General features: G+C 58.2%; 1 protein-coding gene across 1 annotated transcript in view; it reads right to left on the minus strand.

Annotated features, from left to right (window-relative positions):
- LOC133262035 (casein kinase II subunit alpha-like) overlaps positions 1–23,599 on the minus strand; it is a 28,718-nt gene extending 5,119 nt beyond the window's left edge. The window contains exons 1-10 of the mRNA XM_061440908.1: positions 23,523–23,599; positions 19,905–20,031; positions 16,757–16,868; positions 14,424–14,525; positions 12,442–12,492; positions 11,362–11,421; positions 9,218–9,301; positions 6,435–6,545; positions 3,182–3,283; positions 1,337–1,437 (exon numbers count right to left, since the gene is read on the minus strand). Of these exons, the coding sequence (XP_061296892.1) occupies positions 1,337–1,437; positions 3,182–3,283; positions 6,435–6,545; positions 9,218–9,301; positions 11,362–11,421; positions 12,442–12,492; positions 14,424–14,525; positions 16,757–16,868; positions 19,905–20,005 (824 nt within the window). The 5' untranslated portion in view covers positions 20,006–20,031; positions 23,523–23,599. The remainder of the gene's footprint in view (positions 1–1,336; positions 1,438–3,181; positions 3,284–6,434; positions 6,546–9,217; positions 9,302–11,361; positions 11,422–12,441; positions 12,493–14,423; positions 14,526–16,756; positions 16,869–19,904; positions 20,032–23,522) is intronic.
- Positions 23,600–25,092: the final 1,493 nt, after the last annotated feature.

Here is a 25,092-nt window from a genome sequence, read left to right on the forward strand (position 1 = left end):
ATGGGATGGGATGGGATGGATGGGTTCAATGGGATGGATGGGTTCAATGGGATGGGATGGATGGGGTCAATGGGATGGGATGGGATGGGGTCAATGGGATGGGATGGGATGGATGGGTTCAATGGGATGGATGGGTTCAATGGGATGGGATGGATGGGGTCAATGGGATGGGATGGGATGGATGGGTTCAATGGGATGGATGGGATGGGTTCAATGGGATGGGATGGGATGGATGGGTTCAATGGGATGGATGGGATGGGTTCAATGGGATGGGATGGGATGGATGGGTTCAATGGGATGGATGGGATGGGTTCAATGGGATGGGATGGGATGGATGGGTTCAATGGGATGAATGGGATGGGTTCAATGGGATGGGATGGGATGGATGGGTTCAATGGGATGAATGGGATGGGTTCAATGGGATGGGATGGGATGGATGGGTTCAATGGGATGAATGGGATGGGTTCAATGGGATGGGATGGGATGGATGGGTTCAATGGGATGAATGGGATGGGTTCAATGGGATGGGATGGGATGGATGGGTTCAATGGGATGAATGGGATGGGTTCAATGGGATGGGATGGGATGGATGGGTTCAATGGGATGAATGGGATGGGTTCAATGGGATGGGATGGGATGGGTTCAATGGGATGGGATGGGATGGATGGGTTCAATGGGATGGATGGGATGGGTTCAATGGGATGGGATGGGATGGATGGGTTCAATGGGATGAATGGGATGGGTTCAATGGGATGGGATGGGATGGATGGGTTCAATGGGATGGATGGGATGGGTTCAATGGGATGGGATGGGATGGATGGGGTCAATGGGTTCAATGGGATGAATGGGATGGGATGGATGGGATGGGACGGATGGGATGGGATGGGATGGGATGGGATGGGATGGGATGGATGGGGTCAATGTGTTCAATGGGATGAATGGGATGGGATGGGATGGATGGGGTCAATGGGTTCAATGGGATGAATGGGATGGGATGGGATGGGATGGGATGGGATGGGATGGATGGGGTCAGTGGGTTCAATGGGATGGATGGGATGGGATGGGATGGGATGGGATGGGATGGGATGGGATGGATGGGATGGGATGGATGGGGTCAATGGGTTCAATGGTATGAATGGGATGGATGGGATGGGATCAATGGGTTCAATGGGATGAATGGGATGGGATGGATGGGATGGGATGGGTTCAATGGGTTCAATGGGATGAATGGGATGGGATGGATGGGATGGGTTCAATGGGATGAATGGGATGGGATGGGATGGGGTCAATGGGATGGGGGTGGATGGGATGAATGGGATGCGGTGGCAGCCCCCACCTGCCCAGGATGTCGTTGAAGCGCGGGTCCAGCTCGATGCTGTACTTGTCGATGTAGTCATAGAGCTCCTCAGTGCCCAGCACCTTGGCGATGCGCACGAGCTGCAGGGGACAACGGGGCAGGATGAGGCCATGGGGGGCACGGAGGGGGGCGGGGATGGGGAAGGGTTGGGGGGATGGGGAAGGGTTGGGGTTAGGGGAAGGGTTGGGGTTAGGGGAAGGGTTGGGGTTAGGGGAAGGGTTGGGGTTAGGGGGAAGGGTTGGGGTTAGGGGAAGGGTTGGGGTTAGGGGAAGGGTTGGGGGGATGGGGAAGGGTTGGGGTTAGGGGGAAGGGTTGGGGTTAGGGGAAGGGTTGGGGTTAGGGGAAGGGTTGGGGGGATGGGGAAGGGTTGGGGTCAGGGGGAAGGGTTGGGGTTAGGGGAAGGGTTGGGGTTAGGGGAAGGGTTGGGGTTAGGGGGAAGGGTTGGGGTTAGGGGGAAGGGTTGGGGTTAGGGAAGGGTTGGGGTTAGGGGAAGGGTTGGGGTTAGGGGAAGGGTTGGGGTTAGGGGGAAGGGTTGGGGTTAGGGGAAGGGTTGGGGGGATGGGGAAGGGTTGGGGTTAGGGGAAGGGTTGGGGTTAGGGGAAGGGTTGGGGTTAGGGGAAGGGTTGGGGTTAGGGGGAAGGGTTGGGGTTAGGGGAAGGGTTGGGGTTAGGGGAAGGGTTGGGGGGATGGGGAAGGGTTGGGGTTAGGGGAAGGGTTGGGGTTAGGGGGAAGGGTTGGGGTTAGGGGGAAGGGTTGGGGTTAGGGGAAGGGTTGGGGTTAGGGGAAGGGTTGGGGTTAGGGGGAAGGGTTGGGGTTAGGGGGAAGGGTTGGGGTTAGGGGAAGGGTTGGGGTTAGGGGGAAGGGTTGGGGTTAGGGGAAGGGTTGGGGTTAGGGGAAGGGTTGGGGTTAGGGGGAAGGGTTGGGGTTAGGGGGAAGGGTTGGGGTTAGGGGAAGGGTTGGGGTTAGGGGAAGGGTTGGGGTTAGGGGAAGGGTTGGGGTTAGGGGAAGGGTTGGGGTTAGGGGAAGGGTTGGGGTTAGGGGAAGGGTTGGGGTTAGGGGGAAGGGTTGGGGTTAGGGGGAAGGGTTGGGGTTAGGGGGAGGGGTTGGGGTTAGGGGAAGGGTTGGGGTTAGGGGGAAGGGTTGGGGTATGAGGGCTAGTTTTGGGGTGATGGAGGAGCAGTTTGGGGCAATGCAGGATCAGGCTCAGGTGATGGAGTGAGGGTTTGGATGCAGGAGGAGGTGATGCAGGAGGAGGTGATGCAGGAGGAGGTGATGCAGGGCTGCAGGAGGAGGTGATGCAGGAGGAGGTGATGCAGGGCTGCAGGAGGAGGTGATGCAGGAGGAGGTGATGCAGGAGGAGGTGATGCAGGGCTGCAGGAGGAGGTGATGCAGGAGGAGGTGATGCAGGAGGAGGTGATGCAGAGCTGCAGGAGGAGGTGATGCAGGAGGAGGTGATGCAGGAGGAGGTGATGCAGGAGGAGGTGATGCAGAGCTGCAGGAGGAGGTGATGCAGGGCTGCAGGAGGAGGTGATGCAGGAGGAGGTGATGCAGGAGGAGGTGATGCAGGAGGAGGTGATGCAGAGCTGCAGGAGGAGGTGATGCAGGGCTGCAGGAGGAGGTGATGCAGGAGGAGGTGATGCAGGAGGAGGTGATGCAGGAGGAGGTGATGCAGGAGGAGGTGATGCAGGAGGAGGTGATGGGCTGCAGGAGGAGGTGATGCAGGAGGAGGTGATGCAGGAGGAGGTGATGCAGGAGGAGGTGATGCAGGAGGAGGTGATGCAGGGCTGCAGGAGGAGGTGATGCAGAGCTGCAGGAGGAGCTCACCTGGTCGTAGTTGTCGTGGCCGTGGAAGAAGGGCTCCTTCCTGAAGACCATGCTGGCCAGCATGCAGCCCAGGCTCCACATGTCCAGGCTGTAGTCGTACATCTGGGGGTGGCAGGGGAGGGTTAGGGTTTGGTTATGGGGTCGGGGTTATGGGGTTAGGTTTAGGGGTTATGGTTATGGTTAGGGGTTAGGGTTATGGTTATGGTTAGGGGTTAGGGTTACGGTTATGGTTAGGGGTTATGGTTATGGTTATGGTTAGGGGTTAGGGTTATGGTTATGGTTAGGGGTTAGGGTTATGGTTAGGGGTTAGGGTTATGGTTATGGTTAGGGGTTAGGGTTATGGTTATGGTTAGGGGTTAGGGTTATGGTTAGGGGTTAGGGTTATGGTTATGGTTAGGGGTTAGGGTTATGGTTGGGGTTAGGATCAGGTGTCAAGGTCGGGGGTTAGGGTTAGCGTTAGGGGTTAGGGTTTGGTTGAAGTTTGGGGTTAATGTTAGGGGTCAGAGTTAGGGGTTCCGGTCCCAGGTGAGGGTCAGTGTTGGGGTCACTCCAGCTCTAGGCTCAGGTCAGGGTTAGGGGCATGGTTAGGGGTTAGCATTATGGTTATGGGTAGGTTTAGGGGTCAGGGTTAGGTTTGGGGTCAGGGTTAGGTTTAGGGGTCAGGGTTAGGGGTCAGGGTTAGGTTTGGGGTCAGGGTTAAGTTTAGGGGTCAGGGTTAGGGGTCAGGGTTAGGGTTAGGGTTCAGGGTCAGGTTCAGGGGTCAGGTTTAGGGGTCAGGGTCAGGTTCAGGGGTCAGGGTCAGGTTCAGGGGTCAGGTTCAGGGTTCAGATTCAGGGGTCAGGTTCAGGGGTCAGGTTCAGGGGTCAGGGTCAGGTTCAGGGGTCAGGTTCAGGTTCAGGGGTCAGGTTCAGGGTTCAGATTCAGGGGTCAGGTTCAGGGGTCAGGTTCAGGGGTCAGGGTCAGGTTCAGGGCTCCGGGTCAGGTTCAGGGGTCAGGTTCAGGGTTCAGATTCAGGGGTCAGGTTCAGGGGTCAGGTTCAGGGGTCAGGGTCAGGTTCAGGGGTCAGGTTCAGGTTCAGGGGTCAGGTTCAGGGTTCAGATTCAGGGGTCAGGTTCAGGGGTCAGGTTCAGGGGTCAGGGTCAGGTTCAGGGCTCCGGGTCAGGTTCAGGGGTCAGGTTCAGGGTCAGGGTCAGGTTCATGGGTCAGGTTCAGGGGTCAGGGTCAGGTTCAGGGGTCAGGGTCAGGTTCAGGGGTCAGGGTCAGGGCTCCGGGTCAGGTTCAGGGCTCCGGGTCAGGTTCAGGGGTCAGGTTCAGGGTCAGGGTCAGGTTCAGGGGTCAGGGTCAGGTTCAGGGGTCAGGTTCAGGGGTCAGGTTCAGGGGTCAGGTTCAGGGTCAGGGTCAGGTTCAGGGGTCAGGTTTAGGGGTCAGGTTCAGGTGTCAGGGTCAGTTTCAGGGGTCAGGTTCAGGGGTCAGGTTCAGGGGTCAGGTTCAGGGTCAGGGTCAGGTTCAGGGGTCAGGTTCATGGGTCAGGTTCAGGGGTCAGGTTCAGGGCTCCGGGTCAGGGTCAGGGGTCAGGTTCAGGGGTCAGGGTCAGGTTCAGGGTCAGGGTCAGGTTCAGGGGTCAGGTTCAGGGGTCAGGTTCAGGGGTCAGGTTCAGGGGTCAGGTTCAGGGGTCAGGTTCAGGTTCATGGGTCAGGTTCATGGGTCAGGTTCAGGGTCAGGTTCAGGGGTCAGGTCAGGGTCAGGGTCAGGTTCAGGGGTCAGGTTCAGGTGTCAGGGTCAGGTTCAGGGGTCAGGTTCAGGTGTCAGGGTCAGGTTCAGGGGTCAGGTTCAGGGCTCCGGGTCAGGTTCAGGGGTCAGGTTGAGGTGTCAGGGTCAGGTTCATGGGTCAGGTTCAGGGGTCAGGTTCAGGGGTCAGGGTCAGGTTCAGGGGTCAGGTTCAGGGGTCAGGTTCAGGGGTCAGGGTCAGGTTCAGGGGTCAGGTTCAGGGGTCAGGGTCAGGTTCAGGGCTCCGGGTCAGGTTCAGGGGTCAGGTTCAGGGGTCAGGGTCAGGTTCAGGGGTCAGGTTCAGGTTCAGGGGTCAGGGTCAGGGTCAGGTTCAGGGGTCAGGGTCAGGTTCAGGGGTCAGGGTCAGGGTCAGGTTCAGGGGTCAGGTTCAGGGTCAGGGTCAGGTTCAGGGGTCAGGTTCAGGGGTCAGGTTCAGGTTCAGGGGTCAGGTTCAGGGTCAGGGTCAGGTTGAGGTGTCAGGGTCAGGTTCAGGGGTCAGGGTCAGGTTCAGGGGTCAGGGTCAGGTTCAGGGGTCAGGGTCAGGTTCAGGGTCAGGTTCAGGGGTCAGGGTCAGGTTCCGGGGTCAGGGTCAGGGCTCCGGGTCAGGTTCAGGGGTCAGGTTCAGGGGTCAGGTTCAGGGGTCAGGGTCAGGTTGAGGTGTCAGGGTCAGTTTCAGGGGTCAGGTTCAGGGGTCAGGGTCAGGTTCAGGGGTCAGGGTCAGGGTCAGGTTCAGGGGTCAGGGTCAGGTTCAGGGGTCAGGGTCAGGTTCAGGGGTCAGGTTCAGGTTCAGGGGTCAGGGTCAGGGTCAGGTTCAGGGGTCAGGGTCAGGTTCAGGGGTCAGGGTCAGGGTCAGGTTCAGGGGTCAGGTTCAGGGTCAGGGTCAGGTTCAGGGGTCAGGTTCAGGGGTCAGGTTCAGGTTCAGGGGTCAGGTTCAGGGTCAGGGTCAGGTTGAGGTGTCAGGGTCAGGTTCAGGGGTCAGGGTCAGGTTCAGGGGTCAGGGTCAGGTTCAGGGGTCAGGGTCAGGTTCAGGGTCAGGTTCAGGGGTCAGGGTCAGGTTCCGGGGTCAGGGTCAGGGCTCCGGGTCAGGTTCAGGGGTCAGGTTCAGGGGTCAGGTTCAGGGGTCAGGGTCAGGGCTCCGGGTCAGGTTCAGGGGTCAGGTTCAGGGGTCAGGTTCAGGGGTCAGGGTCAGGTTGAGGTGTCAGGGTCAGTTTCAGGGGTCAGGTTCAGGGGTCAGGGTCAGGTTCAGGGGTCAGGGTCAGGGTCAGGTTCAGGGGTCAGGGTCAGGTTCAGGGGTCAGGGTCAGGTTCAGGGGTCAGGTTCAGGGGTCAGGTTCAGGGCTCCGGGTCAGGTTCAGGGGTCAGGTTCAGGGTCAGGTTAAGGATCAGGTTTCGGGGTCAGTGTTGGGCTCTCTCCATGTCTGGGGCGCGGTGAGGGTGGGTTTTAGGGTCCCCATGGCAGGAAGGGGGCTGCACCCCCCACCCCATACCTGGTAATCCACGAGCAGCTCCGGGCCCTTGAAGTAGCGCGAGGCCACGCGGACGTTGTACTCCTGGCCTGGGTGGTAGAACTCAGCCAGGCCCCAGTCAATGAGCCGGAGCTGGGGAGCAACGGGAGGAAGAGGATGAGGATGGGGAGGGGTGGGAATGGGGTGGGGATGGGGTGGGGATGGGGATGGGATGGGGATGGGATGGATGGGATGGGATGGGATGGGATGGATGGGATGGGATGGGATGGGATGGGATGGATGGGATGGGGATGGGATGGGATGGATGGGATGGGATGGGATGGATGGGATGGGATGGGGATGGGATGGGGATGGGATGATGATGGGGAGGGATGGGGTGGGGATGGGGTGGGGATGGGGTGGGGATGGGGATGGGATGGGATGGGATGGGGATGGGAATGGGATGGGATGGGGATGGGATGGATGGGATGGGATGGGATGGGATGGATGGGGTGGAGATGGGGTGGGATGGGGATGGGTTGGGATGGGATGGATGGGATGGGAAGGGATGGGGATGGGAATGGGATGGGATAGGGATGGGATGGGATGGGTTGGGATGGGGATGGGATGGGATGGATGGGGTGGGATGGGATGGGGATGGGATGGGGATGGGATGGGATGGATGGGATGGGATGGATGGGATGGGATGGATGGGATGGGATGGATGGGATGGGGATGGGAATGGGATGGGGATGGGATGGGGATGGGATGGGATGGATGGGATGAGGATGGGGAGGGATGGGGTGAGGATGGTGTGGGGATGGGATGGGAATGGGATGGGGATGGGATGGATGGGATGGATGGGATGGGGTGGGGATGGGATGGGGAGGGGATGGGATGGGCACAGGATGGGGATGGGATGGGGATGGGCACAGGATGGGATGGGATGGATGGGATGGGATGGGATGGGGATGGGATGGATGGGATGGGATGGGGATGGGATGGGATGGGATGGGATGGGATGGATGGGGTGGAGATGGGGTGGGGATGTCTTCAGGGCCCTGCAGCCCCGGGGAGCTGGGACCACGCCGTGGTGCTGGCCCTGAGAGCAGCCCCAGTGCCTGAAGGGGCTGCAGGGAGCCTGGAGAGGGGTTGGGATGAGGGAGGCAGGGATGGGAGGGGGAGGAAGTGGGAAGAGTTGATGGGAGCTTGGGGAGCTCTTCCCCATGAGGGTGCTGGGGCCCTGGGATGGATGGGCTGAAGGGAGAGGTTTGGGATGCTCCAGCCCTGGCTGTATCCAAGGCCAGGTTGGACACAGGGGCTCCGAGCACCCTGCTCCAGGGGAAGGGGTCCAAGCTCTCCACCCATCTCATCCCATCCATCCCATTCCATCCCACCCCATCCATCCCATCCCATCCATCCCATCCATTCCATCCCATCCATCCCATCCCATCCCATCCCATCCATCCCATCCATTCCATCCCATCCATCCCATCGAATCCCATTCATCCCATCCCATCCATCCCATCCCATCCATCCCGTCCCATCCATCCCATCCCATCCCCATCCCATCCATCCCATCCCATCCCCATCCCATCCCATCCATCCCATCCCATCCCATCCATCCCATCCAATCCCATCCCCATCCCATCCCATCCATCCCATCCCATCCCATCCCATCCCATCCATCCCATCCCATCCCATCCATCCCATCCCATCCCATCCCATCCCATCCCATCCCATCCCATCCCATCTCCATCCATCCCATCCCATCCATCCCATCCATCCCATCCCATCCCATCCATCCATCCCATCCATCCCATCCATCCCATCCCATCCCATCCCATCCCATCTCATCCATCCCATCCATCCCATCCCATCCCATCCCATCCCATCCATCCCATCCCATCCCATCCCATCCCATCCCATCCATCCCATCCAATCCCATCCCCATCCCATCCCATCCATCCCATCCCATCCCATCCCATCCCATCCATCCCATCCCATCCCATCCATCCCATCCCATCCCATCCCATCCCATCCCATCCCATCCCATCCCATCCCATCTCATCCATCCCATTCACCTCCATCCCATCCATCCCATCCCATCCATCCCATCCCAAGGAAGGCCTCAAAGGTCGAGGCCCTTTGGGAATATGGGAGGAGCTTGGGCCCATTTGGAAGAGGGAAATCCATGGGGATTTACTGGATGCAGGGGGTGCTTTGATGCTCCCATGGAATTCCCATTGGCAAGAGGGAAATCCATGGGGATTTACTGGATGCAGGGGGTGCTTTGATGCTCCCATGGAATTCCCATTGGCAAGAGGGAAATCCATGGGGATTTAAGGGATGCAGGGGGTGCTTTGATGCTCCCATGGAATTCCCAATGGGAAGAGGGAAATCCATGGGGATTTAAGGGATGCTCCCATAGAATTCCCATTGGGAAGAGGGAAATCCATGGGGATTTAAGGGCTGCTCCCATGGAATTCCCATTGGGAAGAGGGAAATCAATGGGGATTTAAGGGCTGCTCCCATGGAATTCCCATAGGGAAGAGGGAAATCCATGGGGATTTAAGTGATGCTCCCATGGAATTCCCATAGGGAAGAGGGAAATCCATGGGGATTTAAGTGATGCTCCATGGAATTCCCATAGGGAAGAGGGAAATCCATGGGGATTTAAGGGCTGCTCCCATGGAATTCCCCCCCCACCAGCTGGGACCCCCATGGCCTTAAAGGGCTCCTCCTGCTCCGGATCCCTCCCACCCCAGCCCATTCCATGGTCCCAGGGGCTATTCCAAGGCTCGGGAATGGCGGCAGGCTCCCACCTTCCTGTGCTCGTGGTCGATCATCACGTTGTGGGGCTTGACGTCGCGGTGCATCACGCCCATGCTGTGGCAGTAATCCAGGGCCTGCGGGGCAACGGGGGCCTCAGGGATGCTCCTGCATCCCACGGGATCCTCCCGCATCCCATTGGATCCTCCCGCATCCCATTGGATCCTCCTGCACCCCACGGGATCCTCCTGCTTCCCACTGGATCCTCCTGCACCCCACGGGATCCTCCTGCTTCCCACTGGATCCTCCTGCACCCCACGGGATCCTCCTGCTTCCCATGGGATCCTCCTGCATCCCATTGGATCCTCCTGCTTCCCACTGGATCCTCCTGCTCCCCACTGGATCCTCCTGCTTCCCACTGGATCCTCCTGCACCCCACGGGATCCCCCTGCTCCCCATTGGATCTTCCTGCACCCCATGGGATCCTCCTGCACCCCACGGGATCCTCCCGCTTCCCATTGGATCCTCCTGCACCCCACGGGATCCTCCCGCTCCCCATTGGATCCTCCCGCTTCCCATTGGATCCTCCCGCTTCCCATTGGATCCTCCTGCTTCCCACTGGATCCTCCTGCATCCCATTGGATCCTCCTGCTTCCCATTGGATCCTCCTGCATCCCATGGGATCCTCCTGCATCCCATGGGATCCTCCTGCTTCCCATTGGATCCTCCTGCTTCCCATTGGATCCTCCTGCATCCCATGGGATCCTCCTGCTTCCCATTGGATCCTCCTGCATCCCACGGGATCCTCCTGCTTCCCATTGGATCCTCCTGCACCCCACGGGAGGAATCCTCCTGCATCCCACGGGATCCTCCTGCTTCCCATTGGATCCTCCTGCATCCCACGGGATCCTCCTGCTTCCCATTGGATCCTCCTGCACCCCACGGGATCCTCCTGCATCCCACGGGATCCTCCTGCTTCCCACTGGATCCTCCTGCATCCCATGGGATCCTCCTGCTTCCCATTGGATCCTCCTGCTTCCCATTGGATCCTCCTGCACCCCATGGGATCCTCCTGCTTCCCACTGGATCCTCCTGCACCCCATGGGATCCTCCTGCTTCCCATTGGATCCTCCTGCTTCCCATTGGATCCTCCTGCTCCCCATGGGATCCTCCTGCTTCCCATTGGATCCTCCTGCTTCCCATGGGATCCTCCTGCTCCCCATGGGATCCTCCTGCTTCCCATTGGATCCTCCTGCTTCCCATGGGATCCTCCTGCACCCCATTGGATCCTCCTGCATCCCATTGGATCCTCCTGCTTCCCATTGGATCCTCCTGCACCCCATGGGATCCTCCTGCTTCCCATTGGATCCTCCTGCACCCCATTGGGTCCTCCTGCTTCCCATTGGATCCTCCTGCACCCCACGGGATCCTCCTGCTTCCCATTGGATCCTCCTGCATCCCATTGGATCCTCCTGCTCCCCATTGGATCCTCCTGCTTCCCATGGGATCCTCCTGCTTCCCATTGGATCCTCCCGCATCCCACGGGATCCTCCTGCTCCCCATTGGATCCTCCTGCTTCCCATTGGATCCTCCTGCTTCCCATGGGATCCTCCTGCATCCCATGGGATCCTCCCGCACCCCACGGGATCCTCCTGCTTCCCATTGGATCCTCCTGCACCCCATTGGATCCTCCTGCTCCCCACGGGATCCTCCCGCTTCCCATTGGATCCTCCTGCTTCCCATTGGATCCTCCTGCTTCCCATGGGATCCTCCCGCTTCCCCATTGGATCCTCCTGCATCCCACGGGATCCTCCCGCTTCCCACTGGATCCTCCTGCACCCCATTGGATCCTCCTGCTTCCCATTGGATCTTCCCGCATCCCACGGGATCCTCCTGCTTCCCATTGGATCCTCCCGCATCCCACGGGATCCTCCTGCTTCCCATTGGATCCTCCTGCTTCCCATGGGATCCTCCCGCTTCCCATTGGATCCTCCTGCATCCCACGGGATCCTCCTGCTTCCCATTGGATCCTCCTGCTCCCCATTGGATCCTCCTGCATCCCATTGGATCCTCCTGCACCCCACGGGATCCTCCTGCTTCCCATTGGATCCTCCTGCATCCCATTGGATCCTCCCGCATCCCACGGGATCCTCCTGCTTCCCATTGGATCCTCCCGCATCCCACGGGATCTGCTCACCTTGAGGATCTCGTACATGTAGAAGCGGATGTCGAAGTCCGAGAGGGTCTGATAGAGCTGCTGCAGGAGGGCAGGGAACAAGGGCAGGGTGAGGGGCAGCAGGATGGGGTCTGGAGGTGCTGGATGGGGGCAGGAGGTGCTGGATGGGGTCTGGAGGTGCTGGATGGGGTCTGGAGGTGCAGGATGGGGTCTGGAGGTGCTGGATGGGGTCTGGAGGTGCTGGATGGGGTCTGGAGGTGCTGGATGGGGTCTGGAGGTGCTGGATGGGGTCTGGAGGTGCTGGATGGGGTGGGAGGTGCTGGATGGGGTCTGGAGGTGCTGGATGGGGTCTGGAGGTGCTGGATGGGGTCTGGAGGTGCTGGATGGGGTCTGGAGGTGCTGGATGGGGTCTGGAGGTGCTGGATGGGGTCTGGAGGTGCTGGATGGGGTCTGGAGGTGCTGGATGGGGTCTGGAGGTGCTGGATGGGGTCTGGAGGTGCTGGATGGGGTCTGGAGGTGCTGGATGGGGTCTGGAGGTGCTGGATGGGGGCAGGAGGTGCTGGATGGGGGCAGGAGGTGCAGGATGGGGTCTGGAGGTGCTGGATGGGGTCTGGAGGTGCAGGATAGGGTCCGGAGGTGCAGGATGGGGTGGGAATGACCACAATGCCCCCAGGATTTCCCCTGGGGGAGAAGGGGGGCCCAGCACCCTTCCGAGCACCCATGAGGACCCCCAGCACCCAAAGGGCTCACCCAGGGGCAGACCCAGCACCCTTCCGAGCACCCATGGGGACCCCCAGCACCCAAAGGGCTCACCCAGGGGGAGACCCAGCACCCTTCCGAGCACCCATGGGGACCCCCAGCACCCAAAGGGCTCACCCAGGGGGAGACCCAGCACCCTTCCGAGCACCCATGAGGACCCCCAGCACCCAAAGGGCTCCCTTTCCCCCTCGCTGCCCTCCGGAAGCGCTGAGGACCGGGCAGGATGGGAGCGCGGGACTGGCTGGATGCCAGCAGGAGCCATGGAGGGGAGCGGATCCGTGCCTCGGGAACACCGGGAATGCCGGGATGGGCTCCCTGGGTGCTGGGGGGGGGAGCACCCACCTTGAAGTCGGTGTTGTTGACGTGCTCGAAGACCAGGGCGGGCGTCCGGGACTGCGGGGATGGGGCCAGGCATGGGGGGAAGGAAAGAGAGGGGGTGAGATCCAACCCGCCCCAAAGGAACGGGGAGGCAGCACCCGCACCCATAGAATCCATAGGGAAACCCGGGGGAGAGGAGGTGGGAGATGGGAGAAGGGAGGAGGGGAAAGGAGGAGGGGAAAGGGAGGAGGGAGGAGGGAAAAGGGAGAAGGGGAAGGGAGAAGGGAGAAGGGGAAGGGAGAAGGGAGAAGGGAGAAGGGAGAAGGGAAAAGGGAGAAGGGAAAAGGGAGAAGGGAAAAGAGGAAGGGAGAAGGGAAAAGGGAGAAGGGAGGAGGGAGAAGGGAGGAGGGAGAAGGGAAAAGGGAGAAGGGAAAAGGGAGAAGGGAAAAGGGGAAGGGAGAAGGGAGAAGGGAAAAGGGAGAAGGGAAAAGAGGAAGGGAGAAGGGAAAAGGGGAAGGGAGAAGGGAGAATGGAAAAGGGAGAAGGGAGAAGGGAAAAGGGAGAAGGGAAAAGGGAGAAGGGAAAAGGGAGAAGGGAAAAGGGAGAAGGGAGAAGGGAAAAGGGGAAGGGAGAAGGGAGAAGGGAAAAGGGAGAAGGGAGAAGGGAAAAGGGAGAAGGGAAAAGGGAGAAGGGAGAAGGGAGAAGGGAAAAGGGAGAAGGGAAAAGGGAGAAGGGAAAAGGGAGAAGGGAGAAGGGAGAAGGGAAAAGGGAGAAGGGAGAAGGGAGAAGGGAGAAGGGAAAAGGGAGAAGGGAAAAGGGGAAGGGAGAAGGGAAAAGGGAGAAGGGAGAAGGGAGAAGGGAGAAGGGAGAAGGGAAAAGGGAGAAGGGAAAAGGGGAAGGGAGAAGGGAAAAGGGAGAAGGGAGAAGGGAGAAGGGAAAAGGGGAGAAGGGAGAAGGGAAAAGGGAGAAGGGAAAAGGGGAAGGGAGAAGGGAAAAGGGAGAAGGGAGAAGGGAAAAGGGGAAGGGAGAAGGGAGAAGGGAAAAGAGGAAGGGAGAAGGGAAAAGGGAGAAGGGAGGAGGGAGAAGGGAGAAGGGAGGAGGGAGAAGGAAAAGGGAGAAGGGAAAAGGGAGAAGGGAAAAGGGGAAGGAGAAGGAAGGGGAGAAGGGAAAAGGGAGAAGGGAAAAGAGGAAGGGAGAAGGGAAAGGGGAAGGGAGAAGGGAGAATGGAAAGGGAGAAGGGAGAAGGGAAAAGGGAGAAGGGAAAAGGGAGAAGGGAAAAGGGAGAAGGGAAAAGGGAGAAGGGAGAAGGGAAAAGGGGAAGGGAGAAGGAAAAGGGAGAAGGGAAAGGGAGAAGGGAAAAGGGAGAAGGGAAAAGGGAGAAGGGAGAAGGGAAAAGGGAGAAGGGAAAAGGGAGAAGGGAAAAGGGAGAAGGGAAAAGGGAGAAGGGAAAAGGGGAAGGGAGAAGGGAGGAGGGAGAAGGGGATGAGAGAAGGAAGAAGGGAGAAGGGCAAGGACCCATCCGGGCTCTGGAGCCACTGGGATGGGGCTGGGCTGAGGCAGGGAGGGGGGGGAAGGAACTCTCTGGCCAGGAATGCTCTGGGCTTGGCTTTCATGGAAGCAGGGAATGGTTTGGGATGAAGGGACCTGAACCCTCCTCCCCTTGGACCCCGTGGAGCAGGAGCCCTTCCCCTCAGCTGGGTGCTCCAAGCCCCCATGTCCAACCGGGCATGGGGCACCCCCGTCCGAGCCGTTCCCAAACCCCAACCCTCCGGATGGGGAAGAACTTCCCAAGATCCCACCCAACCCCTCCCTCATCCCCTTGGAGCCGTTCCTGTTCCTCCCCATCCCAACGCAGCCATTCATGGTCCTGGGCTCCCATTCCCAGCCTCTGGAGCAATCCCAGTGCTCCCAGGGGAGGGGGATTTCAGCTCCCAGATGGATGCCGAGCGGGGCAGGGAGCGGCCTGAGCCTCTTCCCAAGGATCCCAAGGGATTCCGGAGCCGTACCACGGGGTCCTTGACGATGTCCAAGAGGTTGATGATGTTGGGGCCGCCGCGGAGGTTCTCCAGGATCTTGATCTCCCGTTTGATCTTCTTCTTCTTGACGGGCTGAGGAGACACAAGGGGAGAGCTGGGAGAGAGGGAATGCTCTGCTCCGCATCCCTAGGGAATAACGCAGGGATGAGGAGGCTGGGAGATGGGGGCAGACGGGAGGAGATCCAGGAGAGAGGCTGCAGGGAGCCTGGAGAGGGGCTTGGGATGAGGGATGGGAGCAGGAACGGCTCCAAAGGGATCTTGGGATGAGGGATGCAGGGATGGGAGCAGGAATGGCTCCAAAGGGATCTTGGGATGAGGGATGCGGGGATGGGAGCAGCAGGAATGGCTCCAAAGGGATCTTTGGATGAGGGATGAGGGGATGGGAGCAGGAACGGCTCCAAAGGGATCTTGGGATGAGGGATGAACGGATGGGAGCAGCAGGAACGGCTCCAAAGGGATCTTGGGATGAGGGATGCAGGGATGGGAGCAGGAACGGCTCCAAAGGGATCTTGGGATGAAGCTCCTAGGGCACTGCTGGGGCTGCCCAGGGATGCCCCATCCCAAGGCTGGGCTGGAGCCATTCCAGGACAATCCCATCCAGTTTTGGGGTTCCCATTCCCAGTTTAGGGGTTTCTGGGTCCCACTTTTGTGTTTCCTGGTCCAAGTTTTGGGGCTCCCATTCCCAGTTTTCAGGCCCCCAATCCCAGGTTTAGGATTCCCATTCCCAGGTTTGGGTTTCCCATTCCCAGTTTTGTGGTTCCCATTCCCAGTTCCGGTTTCCCATTCCCAATTTTGGGGTTCCCATTCCCAGTTCTGGGGTTTCCATTCCCAGTTCTGGTTTCCCATTCCCAGTTCCAGGTTTCCCATTCCCAGTTCTGGATTTCCCATTCCCAGTTTTGTGGTTCCCATTCCCATTCCTGGTTTCCTGTTCCCATTCCCAGTTCCCATTCCCATTCCCGGTTTCCCATTCCCAGTTCCCACTCCCATTCCCGGTTTCCCACTCCCATTCCCAGTTCCGGTTTCCCATTCCCAGTCCCGGTTTCCCATTCCTGGTTTCCCACTCCCATTTCCAGGTTCCCATTCCCAGGTTCCCACTCCCATTCCCGGTTTCCCATTCCCAGTTCCCACTCCCATTCCCAGTTTCCCATTCCCGGTTTCCCATTCCCAGTTCCGGGTTCCCATTCCCAGGTTCCCATTCCCATTCCTGGTTTCCCATTCCATTCCCGGTTTCCCATTCCTGGTTTCCCATTCCCAGTTCCCACTCCCATTCCCGGTTCCCATTCCCGGTTTCCCATTCCCAGTTCCCACTCCCATTCCCAGTTCCCATTCCCGGTTCCCATTCCCGGTTCCCCATTCCCGGTTCCCACTCCCATTCCCGGTTTCCCATTCCTGGTTTCCCATTCCCAGTTTCCCATTCCCAGTTCCCACTCCCATTCCCAGTTCCCATTCCCGGTTCCCATTCCCGGTTCCCATTCCCAGTTCCCATTCCTGGTTTCCCATTCCCGGTTCCCATTCCCGGTTCCCATTCCCGGTTCCCACTCCCATTCCCGGTTCCCATTCCCGGTTCCCATTCCCGGTTCCCACTCCCATTCCCGGTTTCCCATTCCTGGTTTCCCATTCCCAGTTCCCACTCCCATTCCCAGTTCCCACTCCCATTCCCGGTTCCCATTCCCGGTTCCCATTCCCGGTTCCCACTCCCATTCCCGGTTTCCCATTCCCGGTTTCCCATTCCCAGTTCCCACTCCCATTCCCAGTTTCCCATTCCCGGTTCCCATTCCCGGTTCCCCATTCCTGGTTCCCATTCCCGGTTTCCCATTCCCATTCCCGGTTTCCCATTCCCGGTTTCCCATTCCCATTCCCGGTTTCCCATTCCCAGTTCCCACTCCCATTCCCGGTTTCCCATTCCCGGTTCCCATTCCCGGTTCCCCATTCCCGGTTTCCCATTCCCAGTTCCCATTCCCGGTTTCCCATTCCCGGTTCCCATTCCCAGTTCCCATTCCCGGTTCCCATTCCCGGTTCCCATTCCCAGTTCCCATTCCCGGTTTCCCATTCCCAGTTCCCATTCCCAGTTCCCATTCCCGGTTCCCCATTCCCGGTTTCCCATTCCCAGTTCCCATTCCTGGTTTCCCATTCCCGGTTTCCCATTCCCAGTTCCCATTCCCAGTTCCCATTCCCGGTTCCCATTCCCGGTTCCCATTCCCAGTTCCCATTCCCAGTTCCCATTCCCGGTTCCCATTCCCGGTTCCCACTCCCGGTTCCCATTCCCGGTTCCCCATTCCCGGTTTGGGGAATGCCGCTCCCACCTTGAGGATCTTCACCACCACCTTCTCGTTGCTCGTGATGTTGATGGCCTCAAAGACCTCGCTGTACTTGCCCCGGCCCAGCTTCCGCACCAGCTGGAAGTCATCCTGGTTCCTGCGGGATAAGGGCCGGCAGCTCCCGATATCCCAAAGATCCCGATCCCAAAGATCCCCATCCCACAGATCCCGATCCCAAAGCTCCTGATCCCAGAGATCCCGATCCCAAAGATCCCGATCCCAGAGATCCCGACATCCCCAAGATCCTGATCCCAAAGATCCCGATCCCAGAGATCCTGAAGATCCTGATCCCAGAGATCCCGATCCCAGAGGTCCCGACATCCCCAAGATCCTGATCCCACAGATCCCGATCCCAGAGATCCCGATCCCAGAGATCCCGACATCCCCAAGATCCTGATCCCACAGATCCCAATCCCAAAGATCCCGAAGATCCTGATCCCAGAGATCCTGATCCCAGAGATCCCGATCCCAAAGCTCCTGATCCCAGAGATCCTGATCCCAGAGATCCCGAAGATCCTGATCCCAGAGATCCCGATCTCAGAGATCCCAAAGATCCCAATCCCAGAGATCCTGATCCCAGAGATCCTGATCCCAAAGATCCCGATCCCAGAGATCCTGATCCCAAAGCTCCTGATCCCAGAGATCCCGATCCCAGAGATCCCGATCCCAAAGGTCCCAATTCTGAAGACCCTGATCCCAGAGATCCCGATCCCAGAGATCCCGATCCCAGAGATCCCGATCCCAAAGGTCCCGATTCTGAAGACCCTGATCCCAGAGATCCCGATCCCAGAGCTCCCGACATCCCCAAGATCCCGATCCTCAAGATCCCAATCCCGAAGATCCCGATCCCAGAGATCCCGATCCCAAAGATCCCAATTCCAAAGCTCCTGATCTCAAAGATCCTGATTCCAAAGATCCCGATCCCAAAGATCCTGATCCCAGAGAACCCGATCTCAAAGATCGTGATCCCAAACATCCTGATCCCAAAGACTCTGATCTCAAAGCTCCTGAGATCCCAATGCTCCTGATCCCAAAGATCCCAATCCCAAAGATCTGGACCCCAAAGATCCCGATCCCAAATATCTCGATCCCAAAGCTCCTGATCCCAAAGATCCTGATCCCGAAGATCCCAATCCTGAAGATCCCAATCCCAGAGATCCCGATCCTGAAGATCCTGATCCCAAAGCTCCCGATCCCGAAGATCCCGATCCCAAAGATCTCGATCCCAAAGATCCCAATCCCAAAGATCTTGATCCCAAAGATCTCGATCCCAAAGATCCCAATCCAGAAGATCCCGATCCCAGAGATCCCGATCCCAAAGATCCCATCCCAAATATCCCAATCCCAAATATCCTGATTCCAAAGATCCCGATCCCAAAGCTCCCGATCTCAAAGATCCCAACCCCAGAGATCCCAATCCCAAAGATCCCGGTCCCAAAGCTCCTGATCCCAAAGCTCCTGATCCCAAAGATCCGATTCCAAAGATCCTGATCCCAAAGATCCCGATTCCAAAGATCCTAATCCCAAAGATCCCAATCCCAGAGATCCTGATCCCAAAGATCCCAACCCCAGAGATCCCGATCCCAAACATCCCAATCTCAAAGATCCCGATCACAAAGATCTGGATCCCAGAGATCCTGATCCTAAAGATCCCGATCCCAAAGCTCCTGATCCCAAAGATCCTCATTCCAAAGATCCCGATCCCAAATATCCTGATCCCAAAGATCTTAACCCTAGAGATCCCAATAACGAACATCCCAATCTGAAAGATCCTGATCCCAGAGATCCCAATCCCAAAGATGCTGATCACAAACATCCCGATCCCAAAGATCCCAATCTCAAAGATCCTGACCCCAGAGATCCCAATCTCAAGGATCCCGATCCCAGAGATCCTGATCCCAAAGATCCTGAGATCCCAAAGATCTTGATCCCAAAGCTCCCGATCTGAAATATCCCAATCCCAGAGATCCCAATCCCAAAGCTCCCGATCAGAAGATCCCGATTCCAAATATCTCGATCCCAAAGATCCTGATCCCAAAGATCCTGATTCCAAAGATCCCAATCCCAAAGATTCCGATCCCAGAGATCCCGATCCCAAAGATCCTAATCCCAAAAATCCCGATCCCAAAGATCCTGATCACAAAGATCCTGATCCTGGGATCTTGGGAATGGGATGGGATTTTGGGAATGAGATGGGAATTTGGGAATGGGATGGGATCCTGGAAATGGGATGGGATCTTGGGAATGGGATGGGAACTTGGGAATGGGATGGGAACTTAGGAATGAGATGTTATCTTGGGAATGAGATGGGATCTTGGGAACGGGATAGGATCTTGGGGATGGGATCTTGGGAATGGGATGGGAACTTGGGAAAGGGATGGGAACTTGGGAACGGGATGGGATCTTGGAGATGGGATCTTGGGGATGGGATCTTGTGAACAGGATGGGAACTTGGGAACGGGATGGGATCTTGGGAATGGGATGGGAACTTGAAAACAGGATGGGATCTTGGGAACGGATGGGATCTTGGGGATGGGATCTTGTGAACAGGATGGGATCTTGGGAAAGGGATGGGATCTTGGGAATGGGATGGGATCTTGGGAATGAGATGGGATCTTGGGAACGGATGGGATCTTGGGGATGGGATCTTGTGAACAGGATGGGATCTTGGGAAAGGGATGGGATCTTGGGGATGGGATCTTGGGAACGGGATGGGATCTTGGGGATGGGATCTTGGGAAAGGGATGGGATCTTGGGGATGGGATCTTGGGAACAGGATGGGATCTTGGGGATGGGATCTTGGGAATGGGATCTTGGGGATGGGATCTTGGGAACAGGATGGGATCTTGGGAACAGGATGGGATCTTGGGAATGGAATCTCGGGAAGTTCCTCCCCCTGAGGCTGCCGGGCCACTGGAAGTGTCCAAGGATGCCGGAGGGGACTGGGAGCCGCCGGCTCCATCGGGAAGCATCCAAGGGCTGGAAGCGGAGCAGCTTCCGGGGCCATCCCAAGCCACCCCATTGCATGCTTCCCAGGTGACATTCCCGAGCGACCCAAGGCTGCAGCTCCTTGGGAATCATCCCCCCACTTCTCCCATTGGAGCATCCCAAGGGATGGGCTGGGATCCCTCACCCCCACTCCACGACGTGGGCTTCGTAGTCCCAGTACTCGCGGGGCCGCTGCGTGTTGACGTCGGCATAGACCCGGGCCCGGCTCGGAACGGGCCCTGCCATGATCCCGTGGGAATGGCGAGCTCATCCTGCAACACAGACAGGAGCTGGGATCACACCTGGAACGGGAACGGGGATACAGGAGCTGGGATCACACCTGGAACAGGGATACAGGAGGGGGATCACACCTGGAACAGGGATACAGGAGGGGGATCACACCTGGAACAGGGATACAGGAGGGGGATCACACCTGGAACAGGGATACAGGAGGGGGATCACACCTGGAACAGGGATACAGGAGGGGGATCAGGGCTGGAACAGGGATACAGGAGGGGGATCACACCTGGAACAGGGATACAGGAGGGGGGATCACACCTGGAACAGGGATACAGGAGGGGGATCACACCTGGAACAGGGATACAGGAGGGGGATCACACCTGGAACAGGGATACAGGAGGGGGATCACACCTGGAACAGGGATACAGGAGGGGGATCACACCTGGAACAGGGATACAGGAGGGGGATCACACCTGGAACAGGGATACAGGAGGGGGATCAGGGCTGGAACAGGGATACAGGAGGGGGATCACACCTGGAACAGGGATACAGGAGGGGGATCAGGGCTGGAACAGGGATACAGGAGGGGGATCACACCTGGAACAGGGATACAGGAGGGGGATCACACCTGGAACAGGGATACAGGAGGGGGATCACACCTGGAACAGGGATACAGGAGGGGGATCAGGGCTGGAACAGGGATACAGGAGGGGGATCACACCTGGAACAGGGATACAGGAGGGGGATCACACCTGGAACAGGGATACAGGAGAGGGATCACACATGGAACAGGGATACAGGAGGGGGATCACACCTGGAACAGGGATACAGGAGGGGGATCACACCTGGAACAGGGATACAGGAGGGGGGATCACACCTGGAACAGGGATACAGGAGGGGGATCACACATGGAACAGGGATACAGGAGGGGGATCACACCTGGAACAGGGATACAGGAGGGGGATCAGGGCTGGAACAGGGATACAGGAGGGGGATCACACCTGGAACAGGGATACAGGAGGGGGATCACACCTGGAACAGGGATACAGGAGGGGGATCACACCTGGAACAGGGATACAGGAGGGGGATCAGGGCTGGAACAGGGATACAGGAGGGGGATCACACCTGGAACAGGGATACAGGAGGGGGATCACACCTGGAACAGGGATACAGGAGAGGGATCACACATGGAACAGGGATACAGGAGGGGGATCACACCTGGAACAGGGATACAGGAGGGGGATCAGGGCTGGAACAGGGATACAGGAGGGGGATCACACCTGGAACAGGGATACAGGAGGGGGATCACACCTGGAACAGGGATACAGGAGGGGGGATCAGGGATGGAACAGGGATACAGGAGGGGGATCACACCTGGAACAGGGATACAGGAGGGGGATCACACATGGAACAGGGATACAGGAGGGGGATCACACCTGGAACAGGGATACAGGAGGGGGATCACACCTGGAACAGGGATACAGGAGGGGGATCAGGGATGGAACAGGGATACAGGAGGGGGATCACACCTGGAACAGGGATACAGGAGGGGGATCACACCTGGAACAGGGATACAGGAGGGGGGATCACACCTGGAACAGGGATACAGGAGGGGGATCAGGGCTGGAACAGGGATATAGGAGGGGGATCACACCTGGAACAGGGATACAGGAGGGGGATCACACCTGGAACAGGGATACAGGAGGGGGATCAGGGCTGGAACAGGGATACAGGAGGGGGGATCACACCTGGAACAGGGATACAGGAGGGGGATCAGGGCTGGAACAGGGATACAGGAGGGGGATCACACCTGGAACAGGGATACACGAGGGGGATCACACCTGGAACAGGGATACAGGAGGGGGATCAGGGCTGGAACAGGGATACAGGAGGGGGATCAGAGCACACCGGGGTCATGGACACATAAGGAAGGACCTGGATGGATCCCAGTGGATCCCAAGGATCCCTTTGCTGGTCCCAGCTCTCTCTGCAGCACTGAGGCTCCCAATGGGGCCGTTACTTCCATCCCCATCCCCATCCCCACTGCCCAGTGACCCCTGGGATGAGCTGGGTGGATACAATGGGAGAAGCTGGTGCCAGGATGGTGCTGAGGCCCTGGGGCTGGGCACACGCATGGGGAGCCCAGCTCCATCCAATCCCATCCCATCCCAGCTCCATCCCATCCTATCCCATTCCAGCTCCATCCCATCCCATATCTCATCCCATTCCAGCTCCATCCCATCCCAGCTCCATCCCATCCCATTCCAGATCCATCCCATCCCATTCCAGCCCCATCCCTTCCTATTCCAGCCCCATCCCATCCTATCCCATCCCATTCCCATCCCATCCCACCCCACCCCATTCCAGCTCCATCCCATCCATCCCATCCCATTCCATTCAAGCCCCATCCCATCCTATCCCATCCCATTGCCATCCAATCCTGTCCCACCCCATCCCATTCCAGCTCCATCCCATCCTATCCCATCCCATTCTAGTGCCATCCCATCCTATCCCATCCCAGCTCCATCCCATCCCATTCCAGCTCTATCCCATCCTATCTCATCCTATCCCATCCTATCTCATCCTATCCCATCCCATCCCATTCCAGCCCCATCCCATCCTATCCCATCCCATTCTAGTGCCATCCCATCCTATCCCATCCCATTCCAGCTCTATCCCATCCTATCTCATCCTATCCCATCCCATCCCATTCCAGTCCCATCCCATCCCATCCTATCCCATCCCATTCCAGCCCCATCCTATCCCATCCAGTCCTATCCCATCCCATCCGATCCTATCCCATCCCATCTCATTCTAGTGCCATCCCATCCTATCCCATCCCATCCCATCCTATCCCATCCCATTCCCATCCCAGCTCCATCTCATCCCATTCCAGCTCTATCCCATCCTATCTCATCCTATCCCATCCCATCCCATTCCAGCCCCATCCCATCCTATCCCATCCCATTCTAGTGCTATCCCATCCTATCCCATCCCAGCTCCATCCCATCCCATTCCAGTCCCATCCCATCCTATCCCATCCCATCCCATCCCATTCCCATCCCATCCTATCCCATCCCATCCTATCCCATCCCAGCTCCATCTCATCCCATTCCAGCTCTATCCCATCCTATCTCATCCTATCCCATCCTATCTCATCCTATCCCATTCCAGCCCCATCCCATCCTATCCCATCCCATTCCCATCCCAGCTCCATCCCCCCCCATCCCATTCCCCCCCCCGTTCTCGCTGCCCTCATCCAGCTCCGGCTCCCCCCTTCACCCCGGGACCCCCCAACCCCCCCCCCAGCCCCCCAGGATCGGGCCCACTCCCATGGGGTGTGGCAGGGGCCGGGAGACCCCGTACCGGGGCTGGGGGGTCCCCACAGCCCCTCAGGGCCCCGCGGTGGGGCCCGGACCGCGGCCCCCCCCCCCCCCCGCACCCCATAGATTCCACTCCCCCCCCCCAGCGCTGCCCCACACCCCCACCCCATAGCCCCTCCCCCCCCCCCCCCGCCCCTCACCGTGGCCCCGGTCGGGGCCGGCTCCGCTCCGGGGCCGCTTCCCCTCAGCGCGGCCAAGATGGCGGCGGCGGCGGCCGCGAGCGGGCCCGGATCCCGCCGGGCCGGCAGGGGGCGCCAGGAGACAGCGCGCTGACGTCATCACGCCGGGGTCATGACCCGGAGCTCAGCGGTGAGCGCGGTACCGGTGCTTACTGGGATGGGTCACCGGTGCTTACTGGTTATACTGGGATGGGTCACCGGTGCTTACTGGTTATACTGGGATGGGTCACTGGTGCCTTACTGGTTATACTGGGATGGGTCACTGGTGCCTTACTGGTTATACTGGGATGGGTCACTGGTGCTTACTGGTTATACTGGGATGGGTCACCGGTGCCTTACTGGTTATACTGGGATGGGTCATTGGTGCCTTACTGGTTATACTGGGATGGGTCACTGGTGCTTACTGGTTATACTGGGATGGGTCACTGGTACCTTACTGGTTATACTGGGATGGGTCATTGGTACCTTACTGGTTATACTGGGATGGGTCACCGGTGCTTACTGGTTATACTGGGATGGGTCACCGGTGCTTACTGGTTATACTGGGATGGGTCACCGGTGCTTACTGGTTATACTGGGATGGGTCACCGGTGCTTACTGGTTATACTGGGATGGGTCACCGGTGCTTACTGGTTATACTGGGATGGGTCACCGGTGCCTTACTGGTTATACTGGGATGGGTCATTGGTACCTTACTGGTTATACTGGGATGGGTCACCGGTGCTTACTGGTTATACTGGGATGGGTCACCGGTGCCTTACTGGTTATACTGGGATGGGTCACCGGTGCTTACTGGTTATACTGGGATGGGTCGCCGGTGCCTTACTGGTTATACTGGGATGGGTCATTGGTGCCTTACTGGTTATACTGGGATGGGTCATTGGTACCTTACTGGTTATACTGGGATGGGTCACTGGTGCCTTACTGGTTATACTGGGATGGGTCACCGGTGCTTACTGGTTATACTGGGATGGGTCATTGGTGCTTACTGGTTCTACTGGGATGGGTCACCGGTGCTTACTGGTTATACTGGGATGGGTCACCGGTGCTTACTGGTTATACTGGGATGGGTCACCGGTGCCTTACTGGTTATACTGGGATGGGTCACTGGTCCTTACTGGTTATACTGGGATGGGTCATTGGTGCTTACTGGTTATACTGGGATGGGTCATTGGTACCTTACTGGTTATACTGGGATGGGTCATTGGTGCTTACTGGTTCTACTGGGATGGGTCACCGGTGCTTACTGGTTATACTGGGATGGGTCATTGGTGCCTTACTGGTTATACTGGGATGGGTCACCGGTGCTTACTGGTTATACTGGGATGGGTCACTAGTACCTTACTGGTTATACTGGGATGGGTCACTGCTGCTTACTGGTTATACTGGAATGGGTCACTGGTGCTTACTGGTTATACTGGGATGGGTCATTGGTGCTTACTGGTTCTACTGGGATGGGTCACCGGTGCTTACTGGTTATACTGGGATGGGTCACCGGTGCTTACTGGTTATACTGGGATGGGTCACTGGT

This window comes from Pezoporus flaviventris, unplaced genomic scaffold (assembly GCF_033815535.1).
Source record: "Pezoporus flaviventris isolate CSIRO_AGI_PZ_B2104156 unplaced genomic scaffold, CSIRO_AGI_Pfla_v1 ptg000181l, whole genome shotgun sequence".
Taxonomy (NCBI): Eukaryota; Metazoa; Chordata; class Aves; order Psittaciformes; family Psittacidae; genus Pezoporus; species Pezoporus flaviventris.